Source organism: Sus scrofa, chromosome 4, assembly GCF_054392235.1.
Source record: "Sus scrofa isolate SSC_HxYL_T2T_F1_AM1 chromosome 4, Sscrofa_HxYL_maternal_Yorkshire_Landrace_v2.0, whole genome shotgun sequence".
NCBI lineage: Eukaryota > Metazoa > Chordata > Mammalia > Artiodactyla > Suidae > Sus > Sus scrofa.
Window position 1 is genome coordinate 135,740,108 of NC_139386.1, and position 15,794 is coordinate 135,755,901.

The window sequence follows — 15,794 nt, forward strand, 5'->3', positions numbered from 1 at the left end:
TTGAGTTTTTGTTTTTGTTGAGTTCTTTATGCATTCTAAATGTAATCCTTTATATGACCTGCAAACATTTTCTCCCATTCCATTGGCTACCTTTTCACTGTGTTGTCATTGTTTGCCTTTTCTTATTTTTTAGGGCTGCACCCACAGCATATGAAAGCTCCTAGAGTAGGGGTTGAATTGGAGCTGTAGCCACCAGCCTACACCACAGCCACAGCAACGTGGGATCAGAGCTGCATCTGCGGCCTAAACCATAGCTTACAGCAGCACTGGATCCCTGACCCACTAAGCAAGGCCAGGGATCAAGCCCACATCCTCATGGATACTAGGATTTGTTTCTGCTACACCACAGTGGGAACTCTTTTTCATTCTGTTATTTTTTTGCACGTGGCAGTGAGCTCCATAAAAGTTTAATTTGCCCTATTCCTATGCCTCTCTTTCCAGCTTCCGGTAGCCTTGAAAAACAACAGCCTTCAATCACAGTGAAAATGACAAGAAGTCTTTAATTTTTTTTTTTTTTTTGTCTTTTTGCCATTTCTTGGGCCACTCCTGTGGCATATGGAGGTTCCCAGGCTAGGGGTTGAATCGGAGCTATAGCCACCAGCCTACACCAGAGCCACAGCAACTCGGGATCCGAGCTGCGTCTGCAACCTACACCACAGCTCATGGCAACGCCGGATCGTTAACCCACTGAGCAAGGGCAGGGATCGAACCTGCAACCTCATGGTTCCTAGTCGGATTTGTTAACCACTGCGCCAAGATGAGAACTCCAGAAGTCTTTCATTTTAATATAGACCAATTTACTGTTTTGCTCCCTTTCTTTTAATGTCATCTCCAAGAAATCAGTACCAAACTAAAGTCATGAAGCATTTCCCCTATATATTTTCTTCTAAGAGTTTTATACTTTTGGTTCTTCCATTTAAGTATCTTGATTCATTCTGAGTTAACTTTTGTATATAAATAAGGATCTAACTTCATCCTTTTGCATGTGGATATAAAATTTCCCAGAACTATTTGTTGACAGACTGTTCCTTCCCTAGTGAATGGTCTTTGCACCCTTCTCAAAATTTATTTAACCATATATGTGAAGGTTTGTTCCTGCACTCTATTCTGTTCCATTGGTATATTTGTCTGTATGCCACACTGTTTTGCTGTAGATGTGCAGTAAATTTTGAAATTGAAGTGTAAGACCTCCAACTTTGTTCTGTTTTTCAAGACTATTTTGGCTGTTTGGGATCTATACTCACTTTTATAGTTACCTGTATAGTTATCTTTACCAGTATTCTTTATTTCTCTGTGTGGATTCAAGTTTCTGCCTAGTATCCTTTATTTCAGTTCAAAGAATTCCCTTTGTTATTATTTTTCTAAGAAAGTTTTTCTAGTGATGAATTTGTCTGGGAATGTCTTAATTTTTTCTTTCTTTTTTGAAGGATAGTTTTGCTGGTTATAGAATTCTTGTCAGTCTTTCTCTTTCAGCACTCAGAATACTTCATCCTACTGCCTTCTCACCTTAATGGTGTTTGATGAAAAATCTGATGCCTTAGATGTGATGAGTCTCTTCCCTCTGCATCCAGGATTGTCTTTAGCTTTTGACAGTTTGATTATGATGTGTCTAGGGGAATTCATTGAACTCGTTTTGTGGAACTTAATGTTTTTGATCAACCTTGGGATATATTCAGCCATTATTTCTTCAAATACTCTTTCTGCCCCTTTTTCTCTTTTCTGAGACACCCATTATGCATACATTGATATGTTTTATGGTGTCCCGTACATCTCTAGGTCTGTTCATTTTCTGCACTCATTTTCTTTATTCCTCTGACTGGATAATCTCAGTAAACTGTTTTCAACTTCATTGATTCTTCTGTCCAGTGAAATCTAGAATTGAGCCTTTCTGGTAAATCTTCAGTTCAGTTATTGTTCAACTATAAAACTTCCCCTTGGTTCTTAATTTCCATCTTTTTGATATTATGTGGTAAGACATCTTTTTCATACTTTCCTTTAGCTCTGTAGATATGGTTTCCTTTGGTTCTCTGAACATATCTAAACGAGCTAATTAAAGTCTTGGCCTACTAAGTTCAACAGCTGGGCTTCCTCAGGGACAGTTTCTATTGACTGCATTTTTTCCATCTATAGGGGCCAGACTTTAATGTTACCTTGCATGTCTGGTCATTTTTTTCTTGAAAACTGGACATTTTAAATAATGTGGCATCTCTGGAAACCAAATACTTTACCCCAACCTCAATGTTTATTTTTATTTTTTGTTTTTGTTTTTGTGGTTTAGTGATGCTTCCTACTGCATAAAATCTGTATTCTTTGACATATCTGACCACTGAAGTCTGTACTGTTAGCTTACTGGTCAGCTAATGACAGGAAAGAGATTTCCTTAAATGTCAGAACCACTAAGTCTCCAAGTTTTTGTGAAAGGTCTCTGTGGGAATATTGAGCACCCTTCAGTGCTCAGCCAGGCAACTGACAGGTACACCTGAGTCTTCCTATTTTCTCAAAGATTGAAGGTCAACCAGAGGAGAGAGCTGGAAGCCTTCTTGGGTTTTTCCTGAGCATGTGCACAGGGACTTCTAGATTCCTAGGAATATGTCAGGGCTTTTCTCAGTCTCTGAGGAAACCTCATTGCCTAGCTTTTCCTTGTAAGCTTTTTCTTAGCTTATTGTTTGCATCAACTGTTTTCTATGTTTCAGTCAGCCACAAAGTTAAACAACTCCATCTTAAAAAAAAAAATTTTAATGCTCCTTGGAAAAAGGCTTTTAGCATTGAGTGAGCTCTGAGGTAAAATAAAGACAGCCTTCAAATGATGTCTTCAAGGGAACCATCAGACAGGTCAAATGACATTTCACTGGAAATGAGGCTTTGAAGCGACTCCAGCCCTATTATGCTCCCTCCTGTGGTTTTCAGGCTTCTTGTTTTCGGTGCGATTGGAGGCTGCTGACTGCTGGTTGTCAAGGCTACCACAGAGCTGGAAGAGAGGCATGGGAATAGGGCAAATTAAATCTTTACAAAGCTTACTGCCCTTATAGAAATTCAGCTATTTTTCTTAAATGCTCACCAGACTGCTGCAAGCATTTTGTTAATTTCTGTAATTCTGAAGTTCGGACATCCCCACCCCCCATCTTCTCACTGCTTTTACAGAAAAGAATTCTGGGAGGTCATTACTCCACCGTTTCTGTTGTCTCCTAAGTCTGTAATTTTCAGTACACATTTTTCTAATATTCTGTGTGATGAGATGGAAGAACACATAAAGCACTTCTGCTCATACTGATGTATAGTAGTTTCCTCAAATAAAAGCACCTGTGGAGTTGTTTCAGTCGCAAACCGAACTAGCTGCTTCTGTACTGAAAAGCACAAAAGGCTCCTGAGTCAGAAGAGCCTGAGAACTGTTTAGGGCTTTGATGTTAGAAAAATTAGCAATAATTACAAACAAATGAAAAATATAAAAGTGGGTATTGTTCAGTGCTTAATTCAGTTGCCCAAGTGTACTGCCAATATTTTTTGTGCCCCATGTCCAAAATCTGTCAATTCACACAGGCATAATGGTCAGAGTTATCTAATCTGCACAGGACTTTTTAGGCTAAGCCTTTCTGCTTCTTGAATAGGCCATGCTTCTCGATCTCACAGCCTTTGTGCAGGGTTGTTACCTCTGCCGAGAAAGCTCTCCCACCCCTTCTTCTCACAATTCTTATTTATTTATCAGATACCAGCTTGAATGTCAGTTCCTCAGGGAAGCCTACCCTGATCTATTCCTCCCAAATCTCTTATATCCTCCAGATCTAAGACTCCATAATTTCTCTCATGGATTCCTGTACTAACACATATCACAATTTGTAAATGTGTATTTTTGAGATTATTTGTTTAATGCCTTTATCTACCCCTAAACTTTAGCTCTACAATGGCAGGATTATTTTGTTTGCTTACCACTGTATCCTCAATAAGTGTTTGGCAGCACACGTATGCAGAATGAGTCAAGTACTTTCCAATATGAAAACCACATGTTGAGGCAAGGATGAGTACATTATGTTGACTGTCCCATCATTTTAAATAGTTTTTCAAATTACCAACCCTGAGTTATGAGAGGTCTATCGAACAGAATTTATATTGTATGACCCTCCAAGGAAAAAGACACCCAGACCTTAGCAGCACAGCCATTCTGAAAGAGGTCAGACCGCCTGATTTGCTTACACAGATGCCGCTCCGCAGATCCTTCTCCCCATGCATGCTTCTTGGTTTCCAAGCTTTTTAAAAAGTAAAACACAAAAAGACTTTTACTAATGGCTGTGCCGGGTCTCTCACTCAAAACACCTTTGATTAAATGCAGGAGGAGACTGGGTTCATGCTGTATTATTTCTTTTGGGACAAATGCTACACTTTCCAGCTTCATAAATTGTTTTTAAGACTGCAGAAGTATCAGATTAAACTAATGTGGTGACTACCTCAGGACAGTAATATTTTATTTTCTTTCCCTTCCAAGAATGTAACTGTTGAAAATTACTACAGTTATTTATTCTTCACTTTACAATTTATTAACTGAGGGGCTCATATTTCATTCTTCTTCCATGTGAGTAACTTTCTGTGTTTTCATGCAGTGGAGACAAACAGTTTTTCATCTGAGAGCGCTTGAATTTGGTCCTGTTTTAATTAGAGGCATTTCCAGATTTGGATGAAGGTAGCATAGCCAGGCAATATTTGCAAGATCTGTCTAACCATAAGCATTTAAACCCCTTTCAGAGGCTAAGTCTAGTACTTTAACAGCAGCACTCTCGGAATTTAGAGCCTTTCCTTGAGAGCACTCCGTGGTGATCAAATTGCTGATCACAAATGGTTTTGTTTTACACAGAAACAAATGGCTGTCAGTGCTGCTATTCAAGCCTCGACTGACTCACATACTGCCCTACGGATGGAGGTAATGTTTCTGGCTTTATTTACACTGGCACTCTCAGTCTACAAACTAAACAGAAAATGTCTTCAGAGTTTGCCAAAATGTGACTTTATCTCAAAGCCTGTATTTAAAAGAGATTGAAAGTAATGAAACCATTTTTAAGAACAAAGTAAGCAATTTTAATAAACAGAAATATATGCATAAGATGTTTTTAAGGAAAATATTTGAAACAAAATGGTAATTTTTTAAAAAAAATTTTTTTAAGTAAGAATTGGGTACTATAGAAGAAAACGGTTAAATGAAAGTTAGCCTGTTCTTAAAAGGGGCTCTATCATCATTACTCATTTTTCTCATTTAGGGTCAAATTATTCATTGCATAATTTTTTAAACTATGTAGTAGTCACAGTAATTGTTAAGTTTTATGCCAGCTTGAAAACTAGACTGTTGAGTGTGGATTTAACCTCTTATTTAGGAACAGGATTAACAAAGCCTACGCGTATGCCTGCAGTCAAATAGAAACTCTTCTGTAAACATCCTACCCCCAACTCACTGCACACAGTAGGGATACATTTGCCTTTGCCTTGATCCCTGTTGACCATTTGGGTTACATGCTGGTGACGGCTACTCTATGCTTCTTTGCTACCATGATTCTCACGATGATGTGACAGAGCTACCAGAATACCGAAGTGACTTTAATTGACCACAGTGCAGAGATACTCAAAACCTTGAAATACCTTAGAGATTTACTGCGCAGCATCAAGAGTCCTCTTGGCACTCGAGATAACCCAGCACGAATCTGCAAAGATCTGCTCAACTGTGAACACAGAGTATCAGATGGTAAGTTCTTGGTTTCCTTAAACGCTGACGTCTAATCTCATTTTATCATTTCAGTGTGTTTGGCATTTGAAGTGTATTCACTCCAAATGTCAATCATGTTTGTTAAAACCCTGACAGAGGCATTTTAACATCATCCGGAACTCAATATGTATTCTTAGAGGAAGACACGCTTCTGATGTCGGGGCATCTTTTCCAAGGGCTCACTTCGCCCAAGTCCTCCACTGCCACTGCGGACTTACCCCCCTTTCCTAGCCCCGCCCTAACACTGCCACTTGCTTAGTTACGCCTGGCGCTTGGAATGGGGGCTCTTCATGCCAAAGGTTAAAACAGGAAGCTTGATTTCTGGATTAACCCACAGGAGCACCTGTCAGGAAAGGTGGCAACATGAAGAAAGAGATGGTAGAACCCCCTGCCGCATTCCCTAAGATTAGTTTTTACACAAAATGGAATTTAAGTGCCTCATTTCAGAATTGGTGATTTCTCATTCTTGGAATTTTCTCATCCTCACACTGATACCCCAAATCCATTAGAGGTTCAAAAATAAATTCAGAGTGGAACCATCAGGGGAAGTTAAAGTAGTGGACCATCGTAATCTGATGATAGGTCAGGGAAACTCTGTCTGCTATGGTATGTCGTTTAATTTTAATATTCTATGGGGTCTATCTGTCCAGCTATACAAGTCGATATTCGTAGTTATCATTTTTTGCTGAAAACTCTAGCCCTAACATAATGACACATATGCTGATTTAAAAAAAAAACTGAGTAATTTAATTCTATAGGATGAATAATCATCTGTATTTTAATTTTATATACACAAGCATACATGTATGTATAAATATAAGTAGTTGTCTAAAAACATATTCCATTCCAGAAGTACAGTGAAAATATTCATTTTATGTTACTAAGATGCTTAATTTCTATAGAGACTTCCCGGCCTAGATTATCACAAAAATAAATATTTATAGTTACAGCTGCCTATAGCAATTCTAAGTTTGACTCTTTCCCATGCTTGAGCACATAAACACCCAGTTCTGCAGAACTGAAAGGAACAAAAACATTGTAAGCGAGATCACGGACATCTAATTCAAGGTCTGCCTTTCTCATGGGAGCAGCGGCTGTGGCGTGGACTGTAAGGTAGCCCCCACATCCTTTGCTCAATAGGAGAGCCTAAGTGCAACAGAGAAACACAGAGCAGCGGGGAGGGGGCGAAATGACAGAAAGTTCGGTGGGGGTGAATATCAGAAGGAGATATGGGAACCGGCCCCAGGAAATGGGCAAAGAGCCAGGAGAGAGAGCAGATGCAAAGGCTCTGAGCCTGGGAACGTACTTAGTCTAGCATCCTCTCTGAGCAGCGGGAGGCCAAGGTGAATGGAGAAAGTGAATAAGGGGAGTGGGAGGAAGTGAAGTCACAAAGATAAGGCCCTGGACTATGTGGGCTCTGACGGACTACCCAGGAGACTCCAGATTTTACTCTGGATAAGATGGGAACCCTCTGGAAGTCTCTGAGCAAAGGAATAACCTGACATAGCAAATTCTGAAAACGTTCCTCTGGGTGATGTATGGCAAGTAGGGTAGACGCAGCTGCGGAGACCAGCCAGTGAGAGACGGTGATGGGTTGGGCTGGAGTCAGTATCAGGCAAGCGACATGAAGTGGTCGAAGTGTTGTATGTGTTTGAAGGTGGAGCCAGCAGTTGTGGTTGATAATTTGAATGTGGGTTGCGAGAGAAATACCATGACAAAGGATGACAAAATTTTTGACTAAGGGACTGGAAGAGCAGGATTGCTGTCAGAGATTGAGGAGTTCCTGTTGTGGCTCCGTGGTAATGAACCTCACTGGCATCCCTGAGGATTCGGGTTCGATCCCGGGCCTCACTCAGTGGGTGAAGGATCCTGAGTGGCCGTGAGCTGTGGTGTAGGTCGCAGATACAGCTCAGATCCCGAGTTGCTGTGGCTGCGGTGTAGGCTGGCAGCTGCACCTCCTAGACAACCCCTAGCCTGGGAACTTCTGTATGCTATGGGTGTGCCCCTAAAAAGACCCAAAAAAAAAAAAAAAAAAAAAGGAAATTGAGAAGCAAGTTTAGAGACATGATCAGGATATATTTAATTTGAAATGTCTGTGGTCTGCCAGGAATTCAAGTAAGAACGTGAAATAGGTAGTTGGCTATTTAGGAGAAAGGTCCTGGCCAGGGGCAAAATTTATGACTTAATTTGCATATAAATAGTATCTAATGCCCTGAGATTAAGACTACCTAAAGAATAGACAAATTTAAAAAAAAATAATAAATTTAAAAAAAAGTTCTAAAAACTATGCTTTAGAGTTTGCCAGTGTTTGGAGATGAGTGAGCTAAGAGGGAACTACCCAAGCAAACTAAGAAGCAGCTATTAAGGAGACAGGGAAGAAAAACCAGATGAATGTGGAGGGAAGAAAAAGCTTGCCTGAGGAGGCAATGGCAAGTTAGGTGAAGATGCAGAAAGACTACTAGACTCGGTAACATGAAGCTCTTTGATGGCCTTCGAAAAAGCAGCTTAGAGGAAGAGTAACAGTTAAAACCGTGTCAGGTATTAAGAGAAAATGGTGGAGCTGGAGTTTCCACTCCCAGTAAAGAAGCAAGTAATTCAGTTTGCCTAACTCGGTTTTTTAAAAACTAAGTTAATGAACATCCTCAAATACTGAGAAAGTAGCAAGGAACTTTCAAGCCAAGACTTTGAAGAGGAGAAGCCGAGAGAGGAACACAAGCCCGAGAGCTACTTGTGCCCTGGGCAGGGTGCAGACACGGAGCAGCGCTTCACATGCAGAGGCCCAAAGCTGGGATCTGAAGCCCACCAAAGGTGCGGACCTAGAGTTTCAAATGGCTCCACTCTCGAAGAGTAAAACTAAACTGGAAGAAAAGACATTCATACAGGTGCAGCCTAGCTTCCGTCACTGAGAATTCTCAGAGACTCTCAAACTTTCCAACTTGGACCCTAATTAGGATGGTTTTAGACTGCCAGTACTCCCTCATACCTAAAACACCCAAAAATCTATAAAAGATCATCCTAGGGTTCAAGTTATTTCCACCAATTCTTTTTCAAATATAGTGCCCAGCACATAAGTGGTGATAGCCAGGCATACAAGTTAACAGAATGCCATGAACGAGAACCAGCAGAAACAGCAGACAACAGAAACAGACTCAAACGAAAAATAAGAGGGAAAGATGTGAAACAGAAGATATAACAGGCAAGATAAACCTTATGTGGGAACATGGCTTGTTCACAATGAGAGATGACAGAATACATGTGTGCCAGTACAGACAGGTGGGCAGAGGTAGTACTGGGAGCTCTTCTTCCTATGAGGAGAAAGCAAGGCCCCTCCCGCCGAGACACGGTGCTGGAGAGATTGTGGCAGAACTTGAAAGGGCTCCAAGGGAAGCAGTGCTCTCAGGGAGAGCCCGTTTTGAGCTGGAACAGTCAGGCCTATAAAAGATGCATTATGGTACTTTATCTGTAGCTCGGCACATGCTGAAATAAATGATTTGAGGCCTCTACCAGTTCACCATTGTACAACATAATGCCTGAATTCAAAGCACGCCACCCCATACAACACTGAGAGCTTGCCTGCTGGGATCCTTTATAAATATTAGCTTACACAGCTGTTAGGAAACTGCTTCTTGGAGGAGAGGAGATGACGAGCAAAGATGTGTTTACCCTATTAAATAAGACTGCAAGCCACCAGATCCCAGTGTAGAAGAGAAAAATCCAGCCATAATTTGTACAACCTACGAAATGTTCAACGTTCTGAGGAAGCGTTATTAGGACCTCTTTCACCCCTTTCTTCTGTATCCCAGCATATCAGTGGTTCTCCAAATGCAGTCCCTGGACCAGAATTAGATGCAGCTTCCCATCCCAGACTTCATCATTCAGCAGCTCTAGAGGTGGGGTCCTGCTCTCTCTTAACAGGTGGTTCTGATGCCACTGACGTTTGGAAACCACTGCAAGAGAGGACAGACCCTACTCTTAGATGCACCAATTCAACAAGGTGTCATTTTGAAGGACTGGTAGACAGTGGAGGCGGGACAGCCAAAAATGCTGTGGAAGCCAGGGGACGCCCAGGGCGAGCTGGAGGGATCTCTGCTGTGGGAGGAGAATGGAGCAAACAAGAAGTCCTGCCTGTTGTAGAAAATGACATTTAACAAATACTGTTTGCCTGTCTTGCCTTTTTAATGCAAGAAGGCCGGGTCATCTCGTTCAGAAATTCCTGAGTTTTGCATCTGGAATAAGGTACTTTTTCAGTATTCTGAGCCTGTTGTTCTGGAATTAAGATGCTAGCTGAGGACCACTCAGTGTGAATAAACCCTCAAGTCCAACTTGACACCCCATTTGACTCTCCTTGGCACTCAGTTGTTGAGAAGGCTGGCAGACTTACCATGGCTGTAGAGACGTCAGGTTTTCCCACTTACAGATCTGAAAAGAAAAAGCACAAACTGACAACCATTTAACTGCACATTTTTCTTCTGGAAACAAAAACGTTATTTTTAATTATCAATACTGCACATAAAAATGTATTTTTCCTCAGAGAGACTGGAGAAGTTGTTTCTCTTTTTTGTTTGTTTGTTTAGGTTTTTATGGGCCATGTCTGCAGCATGTGGAAATTCCCAGGCCAGGAATCGAACCCAAACCTCAGCAGTGACAATGCTGACTCCTCAACTACTGGGCCGCCATGGAACCCTCAAGTTGTTTCTTTTTAAAATATGTAATACTCATCTTTAATCTTTGTAATGACATAGACCAGAAACACCTATCCTACATTAATTTCAGCTTTTTATTAATTATTAACTTTAGACAATTCACTTGAAGTTGCTGAGTTCAGCTTATCTACAGAATGAGGCAATAGTCAGATGTTCTGTCTATTTTATTAAAATTATGAAATGCCTTTAAATTGACAGGTATGTGAAAAATACAGTATTTTCAGTACTGATTTTACATAATGCTTACCACTTTCTTTGACTAAATGTAAATATTTTATAATAATCTCTTTTTAACAGGAAAGAGTAAAAAAAATATTGAAAGTGTCATAATTTATAAGGACTGTTCAAATATATTTTCGCATGGCATTTAAATATCTTTATATTTTACAATAAATTAATAGGAAAATACTGGATTGATCCAAATCTTGGATGCCCTTCAGATGCCATTGAGGTTTTCTGCAATTTCAGTGCTGGTGGTCAGACGTGTTTATCTCCGGTTTCGGTGACAAAGGTATGTACTGAATTTAGAGTATATGCTGGTACTTGCCCATAAAATAAAAAGTAATTTAAAAAATTCTGTCACTTTAAATAATTATGAATTTTATGAATGGAGGCAAGATATTCAGTACCATTTATGAGGGACTTTTTTTGTGTTTTAAAAATACTAAATTAAATCTTGACATCTGGATTGTGTATTTTTATAACTGGCTTAGCCTGGCTTACTCTACTGACTATGCTTTTTAAATTCCTTTTAAAAATGTAAAACATATGTTTTTATGTACATGCATTTGTTGGAAAATCCTCAAATAGCTGCAATGTTTGTATTCCACAATGTTACCTAAAGTTTTACTGAAAATGACACCACCACCAAAAGAGGAATTCGCCTCTCATAGCTTTGCTATTTTTGGTAATTGGGCACAAAAATAACCTCCTCTTGCATCTACTGAATAGTACTTAACACTTCTTACACATATAATTCTATAAACCAAATATTCAGAAGGAAGGAAAGTTAGTTTGACGTAACACTGGGTATTAATCACAGCAAGTGCTTCTAACCCTTCATTAAAGCTGACTTCCACCTATAACATATACTAAAGAAACGAAAACGGCCTCTCCTTCTTTGGCTGGTTAAACCACCCTGACATTACCATTTATTTCTCACTGACAAAGAAGGAATCCGCATACCTACTGTGTGTTCTGCCCATCAGAAAAGGCAGCAGCTCAAATGTGCGGGCTGTGAGTTGGTCTCTAGCTGCTCCTCACCAGACGGCCCTCCCCTGAGCAGGTGTTCCGGCGGCTCAGGGCACAGGCTCACCCCGGTCAGGCCTGAGCAGAGGCGGACGGGCTCTTCCCTCCCGGGGATTCGGCCCCGCTCAAGAGCAGCACGATAGGCCTACTTCCAACATGGCCACGTGACCGTCCTCACTCCTCTGGCTTTATCCTAGGAATTCCTTTTTATTTTTATGTTGTTCATTTTCGGCCACCTTGCAGTATATGGAGTCCCCGGCCAGGGATCAGATCTGAGCCACCGCTGCGCCCACAGCACAGGCAGAGCCTAGGACTTGCTTGGATTATCTCTGAAGACGACAGGGCGGCGAAGAGGCGGCATCCAGCTCCTCCCCAGCAGGAGTCAGTCCTCCGCCTCTCCGTCCATCCGTAAACCCGACCTGAAGGACACTCACGGGGGCGGGGCGCTGTGAGCCGCCAGAGCGCCTACGCTGAGCCAGGCACTGTGTCGCTAAACGCCGCCTGGCACCTCCAGTCCTCGTAACAGCCCCGTCATGTCCCTAACGCATCCACCTCCGGCCCAGGCGCGCTGCGTGGCTTGCAGGTCTGTGGTTCCCGCCCGCAGAATGAGCGCACCGACCGTCCACGTGTGAGCCTCCGGCGGGCGACACTGCCATGTCTGGACCCTGCGTCCTTCCTCTGCTCTTCTTCCCTTTCCCTCGGGCTTGACTCTTTGGGTCGTTTCATCTTTTTCCCTCCTCTGGTCCTCATAAACTGCTGCTCTTCTAGTTGTGTGTGGAGATCAATATGAATTCCTCAACAGGACCAGCTCTATTCACTTATGTCGTGCCCGCCCCTGCCTGAAGAATGCTAGAATGATGATGGCTAAAGCTATAGAAAACTCTACCTCCTTGTCCAAGCCTAGCAAATGCAGCCAATGCCTGCTTGCTCCACTCCTGCCCTCGATGCTTCACTCGAGCAGTTAACACCTGTTCAAGCATCCCTCCCTCCATGGACATTTGCTGATGACTCGCCGTGCATGAGGGGCTGGCAGTGCAAAGAGTAACAGTCTGTCCTTGGCTTTAAAGGCTCACACAGTTAAAATTATCCAACCAAGGTATCATTAAAACTTGTAACCTATCTCTAGAAATTTGAAAAAAAATTCAAGTAATCAACAAATTACTAATGCATCTTAAATAACATTATGCAAAGTCCCCTTCTGCGCTCATTTCCAGCCGCCCAGTAGTGCGCTGAGGCCAGCTCGCGTTGCTCAGAGCGCCTACTGTTAACGCCTCTCGTAAACTGCATGTTCAGCAATGCCACTTGATAGCCTAACATCAGCCAGCAGCGGGAAGATTAACAACCATGGAATAAAGAAAAGGCTGTCAATGCCAGGGATTCTGCCTGCCCACCCCTGCAGGAGCCAGTGGTTAAGCAGTTACCAGCACACAACTGACTGGCATTTCAGTGTCAAAAAAGCAACTTTCTTGAGGCTGCCCTTAGAGGACTTTGCTCAAGTTTCACCAAACTATCAGCTTTTCAACTGCCGTATCTGATAACTTGCATATTGTTTCTATGACATTAGTTGGAGTTTGGAGTTGGAAGAGTCCAGATGAACTTCCTTCATTTACTGAGCTCAGAAGCCACCCACGTCATCACCATTCACTGTCTAAACACTCCTGCGTGGCCAAGTGCTCAGACGAGCTCAGCACCGACTCTTGGTTTCAAGGGATGGAATGGCCAGATTTTTGAAGAAAACTCTCTCCTTGAACCCAAAGTGCTTTCAGATGACTGCAAGGTAAGGGAATGGCACTTTCAGAATTATTCAGTATAACTAAGCCAGGGATCAAACCCGTGTCCTCAAGGATACTGGTCCGATTCGTTTGCGCTGAGCCGCAACAGGAACTCCATAAATAATTTTTAAATATATTTTCGCCACTGTGATTCTGCATCTCATTACTTCATGGAAGACAGGTTATAGAGGCAAGTCAGCTTTGTTTCATTTTGTCAGCTCTGTACCAGCTATACCTGATACCAAATGGACATGATGACAGACTGGCCCTACAAACCAATATTTGAATTATAGCCATTTGTTTCTATTAAAATGAATGAGAATTATAAAGAGTCTCTCTCTCTCTCTTTTTTTTTTTTTTTTTTTTTTGGTTTTTAGGGCCGCACTTACAGCATGTGGAGGTTCCCAGGCTAGCAGTCTAACTGGAGCTGCCGGCCTACACCACAGCAATGCCAGATCCTGGCCGCGTCTACGACTTAACACCACAGCTCAAGGTGATGTGGGATCCTTAACCCACTCAGCGAGGCCAGGGTCGGGAACCTGCAACCTCATGGTTCCTAGTCGGATTTGCTTCTGCTGCGCCACGACGGGAACTCCAAGAGTCTGTAATTTTAAAATACTGTGTTGTAGAGCACGTGCTGGCGAACCATAACCCGCAGACCAAATCCAGCCCCACTCTTTTGTAAATAAAATCACTGGAACATGCCCGTTTGTTTACTTATCATCTAGAGCTGTTATCACACTGCAACGGCAGAGGCGAGTAAATGCAACACAGACGAGACCTAACACATTTATTACCCAACAGAAGAGGCTGCCGAGAGCTGTTGTCCACTGTACGTACAAACCGATTTCTTCGAGTGGCTTGGTCTCCTGGGCCTGCGTCCCATGAAGCCAAAGACGAACCTCTCTCACCGTCTCTAGGGTGCTCTACTTCCCCACAGCGTTTCAGTTAAATGCTGCTTGCCTATTTTAAAAACCATCAGCAGTCAGAAGCAAACGGCTTGCTCTCTGTACGTGAAGAGATCAATGTGACCAACAAATTAGTTGAACTCTCACAATTCTGTCCAGAAACTTGCAGCGACTCACCCCTCTTTCTGAGACATCATCTAAACTCAGCTCTTCATTCAGCAGTTAGAAGAGTCAGGCCCTAAGGCACCTTCGTAGCCTGAGCTTTCACGGACAGTGTACCACGAACGGTGGTCAAATAACGATAATATCAACAACCCCTACTACTGACTACTGGAGACTTATCAGATGACAGCGACCACATACTGCAGGCGTCATTCTAACAGCTTTGCAAGAAAGGTACCGTTAGTATCACTGTGCAGGCAAGAAAGTGAAGGCTGGGAGGTTCAGTCACTTGTTTAAGGTCAGGCAGCTCATCAGCAGAAGAGCAAGAAACCCACCCCAGGGGCGCACAGGTCCGAGGCCCACGCCCTGCGGGGCTGCAGGGACTTAGAACTGAATTCTCATTTAACCCTCACCATGCCGTGAGGTAGGTTTTCATTACTCCCGTTTTATATTTGAGAGTCGTGGCACCTGGGTTTTTAATCAAAATTTGCTTCGGGGCAAAATCTGTGCACTTACACGTCATGCTTGGCTTTACTTTCACAGCTACTTTCTACTTTTCCAATTATTTTGTTTTGTTTTTTCTACTCACGTCATTCCCTTTCTCTGAAATGCCTTCTCTACCTCTCTAAGTGGAAACTGCAGGCACACTTTAAGCCCCAACTTAAATCCTGAACGCTGAACTCACAGTGCCCTCCTGGTTCTGCAGCTGGAAGCGAGGAGCCTGCACCCACCTCTCCGCTACTCATGCTGTGCTTCTCGTGCGCAGTCTGGGGCACGGCTGGTTACGTTTCCCCTCTCCCAGACCAGGTGTGTAAGCTGCTAGAATTCAGAATTCAGAACTAATTTATTCATCTTTATATTTACCAAGCACTGTAAGAAAATGGAGAATTACATCATACTCAATTGTGGCAAATAAACTATCTGTGTTCAACAGATAGTGTTTGGAAGACTTGATCAGTTAATCCAGTAGGGTCGTATACAGAGAACTCCATTCAACACACCAAAAATGACTTCAGTAATGTATCTTCTGTGAGATTCAACAGCTGTAACTTAAAATGGAATTTATAACTTATATAATCTCTAAGGTCCCTTCAAATTTTCAAACGTATATCATAACTCGTGAATGAGTAAAAGAATAAATTCCTGTAAAAAAGTTTCACAAAACTAGTCAACTGTGTTTCTCCATTTTGTCTTATTAAATCTGAATCACAGGATAGTTTTTGTTCCATAACAGAATTTACCAGAAACAAAAGAGCAT

General features: G+C 42.1%; 2 protein-coding genes across 81 annotated transcripts in view; one reads left to right on the forward strand and one right to left on the reverse strand.

The window, feature by feature from the left end:
* COL24A1 (collagen type XXIV alpha 1 chain) overlaps nucleotides 1-15,794 on the forward strand; it is a 330,869-nt gene that overhangs the window by 313,107 nt on the left and 1,968 nt on the right. For 26 of the 38 annotated variants that reach the window (XR_014844919.1, XR_014844921.1, XM_085024166.1 and 23 more), the window contains 4 exons: nucleotides 4,844-4,909; nucleotides 5,554-5,722; nucleotides 10,848-10,957; nucleotides 13,259-13,471. Coding sequence is in view for 36 of the 38 variants with exons in the window: in XM_085024166.1 (XP_084880292.1) it covers nucleotides 4,844-4,909; nucleotides 5,554-5,722; nucleotides 10,848-10,957; nucleotides 13,259-13,471 (558 nt within the window). In the remaining 2 variants the exon portion in view is untranslated. The remainder of the gene's footprint in view (nucleotides 1-4,843; nucleotides 4,910-5,553; nucleotides 5,723-10,847; nucleotides 10,958-13,258; nucleotides 13,472-15,794) is intronic. The other 12 variants (XM_085024174.1, XM_085024173.1, XM_085024177.1 and 9 more) reach the window with 1 other exon arrangement.
* LOC146404297 (uncharacterized) overlaps nucleotides 1-15,794 on the reverse strand; it is an 85,459-nt gene that overhangs the window by 11,845 nt on the left and 57,820 nt on the right. For 3 of the 43 annotated variants that reach the window (XM_085024265.1, XM_085024254.1, XM_085024235.1), the window contains 6 exons: nucleotides 14,311-14,473; nucleotides 13,856-14,068; nucleotides 10,125-10,162; nucleotides 5,620-5,699; nucleotides 4,189-4,241; nucleotides 2,719-2,968 (listed from right to left, as the gene is read on the reverse strand). In XM_085024265.1, coding sequence (XP_084880391.1) covers nucleotides 14,445-14,473 — 29 coding nt within the window. In that variant the 3' untranslated portion in view covers nucleotides 2,719-2,968; nucleotides 4,189-4,241; nucleotides 5,620-5,699; ... (1 more) ...; nucleotides 13,856-14,068; nucleotides 14,311-14,444. Of the gene's footprint in view, nucleotides 1-2,718; nucleotides 2,969-4,188; nucleotides 4,242-5,619; nucleotides 5,700-9,517; nucleotides 9,691-10,124; nucleotides 10,163-11,631; nucleotides 14,069-14,263; nucleotides 14,474-15,101; nucleotides 15,407-15,794 lie in introns of those variants that run through there. The other 40 variants (XM_085024272.1, XM_085024273.1, XM_085024245.1 and 37 more) reach the window with 33 other exon arrangements.